The sequence below is a fragment of the Neopelma chrysocephalum genome, unplaced genomic scaffold, assembly GCF_003984885.1.
Source record: "Neopelma chrysocephalum unplaced genomic scaffold, ASM398488v2 Primary Assembly neopelma1_94920, whole genome shotgun sequence".
Classification (NCBI taxonomy): Eukaryota; Metazoa; Chordata; class Aves; order Passeriformes; family Pipridae; genus Neopelma; species Neopelma chrysocephalum.
In genome coordinates, this window is record NW_020923623.1 from 1 (window position 1) to 3,682 (window position 3,682).

At 62.7% G+C, this 3,682-nt stretch overlaps 1 protein-coding gene across 1 annotated transcript; it reads left to right on the forward strand.

The window, feature by feature from the left end:
- Positions 1-120: 120 nt before the first annotated feature.
- Positions 121-3,321, forward strand: LOC113980657 (antigen peptide transporter 1-like; the record flags this gene model as incomplete). Its single annotated transcript, XM_027707869.1, has 4 exons — positions 121-1,023; positions 1,102-1,447; positions 2,110-2,307; positions 2,996-3,321. Coding segments are annotated over exons 1-4 (1,097 nt in total), but the record flags the coding sequence as incomplete, so codon positions are not given.
- Between the last annotated feature and the right edge of the window lie 361 nt (positions 3,322-3,682).

Sequence of the window (3,682 nt, forward strand, 5' to 3'; positions counted from 1 at the left end):
GGGGTCAGAACCCAACTCGGGGGTCGAGACTCAATTTGGTGGGTCAGGACCCAATATGTGGGGGGGCAGGACCCCTCTGGGAGGTGACAGGGCCTGATTTGAGGGGTCAGGACCCAATTCTGGGGAGGCAGGACCCAATTTTGGGGGAGCGGAAACCAATTTGGGCAGTCGGAACACATTTTTACTGGTCAGGACCCATTTTGGAGACAATTTTGGCAGGTCGGGACCAAATTTTCAGGGGTCAAGACCCAGTTTGGGGGGTGACACCCAACTTTAAGGAGTCAGACTCAATTTAGTGGTTCAACACCCACTTTTCAGGGGTCTATAGCCCATTTTGCAGTGCAGGTCCACTGGGGAGTCACCACTCAATTTAGGGGCATCAGGACCCAATTTCAGGGCTCAACACCCAATTTTCAGGGATACACATCCAGTTTTAGGTGTGCAGGACCCAATTTGGGGGGCCATTACCCAACGTGGGGGATCAGCACGTAATTTTGGGGGGTCAGGACCCAATTTTGGGGGTTCAGCACCCAATTTTGGGTTCAGTTGTGTGAGGTCAGGTGCAAATCAGATGGGGCAATCAACCAATTTTAGGGGCCAGGACCCAATATTGGGGGGATCAGCACTCAATTTCGGGGCTCAACACCCAATTTTGCAGGGCCCCACACCCAAGCTTAGGGGGTCAGGACCCAATTTGGAGGGTCAGCACTCAATTTTCAGGGGTCAACACCCAACTTTGGGTTCTCTGGACCCAATTTTGGGAGTTCAACCCCCAAGTTTGGGGTCTTAGCCCGCAATGGAGAGGGTCAGGACCCAATTTCAGAGCTCAACTCCCAATTTTGAGAGTGGTCAGTACCCACTTCTTGGGGCTCAGCCCCCAAGTCGGGGGCTCCCCACCCACTGTTGGGGTGTCCCCACAGGCGAGGTGGCAGGCCCGTACTTCACGGGCCACATCACTGACCAGGTGACACAGGAGGATGCGTCGGTGGTCGTGTGGCCCTTGGTGGTGCTGGGGCTCGGCAGGTGGGTGACTGCAGGGCCGGGGGGACACCCTGGGGCGGCGATGCCCCGCGGTGCCCCCTGACCCCACTGTCCCCGCAGTGCCCTCACCGAGCTGGCCTGTGATGGCACAGCGGCCGTGGCGCTGACGCGGGCGCGGGCGCGGCTCCAGTGTGGCGCGGTGGCCGCGGTGCTGCGGGGGGACGTGCCTGGCCCGGGGGGCAGCCTGGGGGACACGCCGGGCGCGGTGGCCGCACGGGTGACGGGGGACGCGGAGGCGGCGCACGCGGCACTGGCCGACGCGGTGGTTCCGGCGCTGTGGGCGCTGGCCCGGGCCGTGGCCCTGCTCGCTGTGATGGCCTCGCTGGCCCCGCTGCTGGCCCTGGTCACCCTCCTGGTGCTGCCCCTCCTCCTGCTGCTGCCACGTGCCATCGCGCGCATCCAGCAGGTACCAAGAGGAGCACAGGGACTGTGGGTCCCTTGTCACCTCCCTTGGCCCCTTGTCATGTCTGTGTCCCCAGTGTCACCTCCCTGCACCCCCTGTCCTCTCCTTGGGCCCCTCGTCACCTCTCCAGACTCCTCATCACTTCCCTGGGCCTCTTGTCACCTCCCTTTGTAACCTGTACCTTTGTCCCTGCACCCCTGGTCACTCTTCTGGGCCCCTTGTCACCTCCCTGCAGCCCATATCACCTCCCTGGGCCCCTTGTCCCCTCTCTGCACCCCTGGTCACCTCCCTGTGCCCTATGTCACCTCCCAAGGCCCCTTGTCACGTCCCTGGGTTCTGTCCAAGTCCCTCCTGTCCCCTCCTGGTGCCTGTTGTCACCTCCCAATGCCCACTGTCACCTTCTTCTGTCCCCTGTGCCCTCCCTGTCTCCCCATCTGCATGGTGACCTCGAGGTGACCTCCCTGTCCCCAGGGTGACCCCCTGTTCCCTCTCTGTCCCCCCATGATCCCATGCAGTGACCCTGCAGTGACTCCGGTGTAACCCCCGTGTGTTTTCTGTAACCCCCTCGTGACTCTGGTGACTCTCCTGTCCCCTCCCTGTCCCCGCCCTGTCCACCCTCTGTGCCCTCCAACCCTGTGGTGACCCCCTGTTCCGTGTGTCCCCAGGACCTGGCGCGGCAGGCGCGGGCGGCACTGGCTGGTGCCACCGCGGTGGCTGTGGAGTCACTGGGGGCCCTGAGGACTGTCCGGGCCTTTGGACACGAGGCCGGAGTGACCGCACGTGTCCAGCAGCGCCTCAGCCACGGCCACCAGCTGGAGTGTGGGGAGGCGCTGGCCTATGGGGCCGCGCGCTGGGCCAGCGGGGTATGGGGACACTGGGGGGACACAGGGATGGGGGCACAGGGGAGGAGGAACAGTGGTATGGAAACGGAGGACATGGTGGCAGGGGGATGGGGACATGGGGATGGGGGACGCAGGAATGGGGAAAATGGGGGTGTGGGTGGATAGGGGTAAGGGTGAATAGGGGTGAGGACAAGGTGGCAGGGGGCCCAGGGACATGGGGACATGGGGATGGGGATGTTGGGTGTATTGGCAAAGGGCCAGAGGACATGCGGACATGGTGATCCGGAGATAGGGGACATGCAGAGGGGTGGCACAGGGCTGGGGGACATGGGGACAGGGTGGCATTGTAATAGGGGACATTGGATGTGGTGGCATGGGGATGGGGACATGGGGACAGGGAACACAGGGAAAGGTGGCACGGGGCTGGTGAACAGGGTGGCAGGGGACTGAGGGACATGGGGACAGGGTGACTGGGGGACAGAGGACATGGGATTGAAGTGGCAGGGGGCTGGGGGACATGAGGACATGGGGTTATGGGGATAGAGGATATGGAGACAGGGGACATGGGGACACAGGGATGGGTGGCACAGGGATGGGAGATATGGTGACAGGGGGCTGGGGACACAAGGACATGGTGGCATGGGACTGGGGGACACAGTGACATGGGGCTGGGGTGACCCCATGTGACCCTGTGTCCCCATGTCCCCAGTTCCCGCCGCTGCTCATGAAGCTGGGACTGCTCCTTGGGGGGGAACGCTTGGTGGCTGCGGGGACCATCACCCCTGGGGAGCTGGTCACCATCCTGATGTGCCACCTGAACTTCACCCAGGCTGTGGATGTGAGGAGCATGTCCCCACTGTGTCCCCAGCCTATTCCCAGTGTGTCCCCAGCCTGTCCCTCCTGTGTCCCCAACCTATCCCCAATGTTTTCCCCGCTTGTCTCCAATGTATCCCCATTCTGTCCCCCACCTATCTCCAGTGTGTCCCCGGTATGTCTCCAGTGTGTCCCTGTTCTGTCCCCAGCCCCATTCCCCATGTCACTTTGTCCTCCCATGTCCCCCACCATGTCCCCGTGTCCCCACACCTTCCCAGCTGTGTCACCATGTCCCCGCGTTCTCCTGGCCATGTCCCCATCCCTGTCCCCTCTGTCCCCACCCCAACCCTGTCGTGTCCCCTCCGTGTCCTCAGATCCTCCCCATGTCCCCTCACTGTGTCTCAGTGTGCACCTGCCATGTCCCTACCAGGTCCCCCTGTCCCCTTCCATGTCCCTGTATCCTCATCCCTGTCCCCATGCCTGTCCCAGCCATGTCCCTCCCAAGTCCCCAACGTCCCCCCTGCCGTGTCCCCTCCATTTCCCCAATCCCTGCCATGTCCCCACGCCTTCCTGGCTGTGTCCC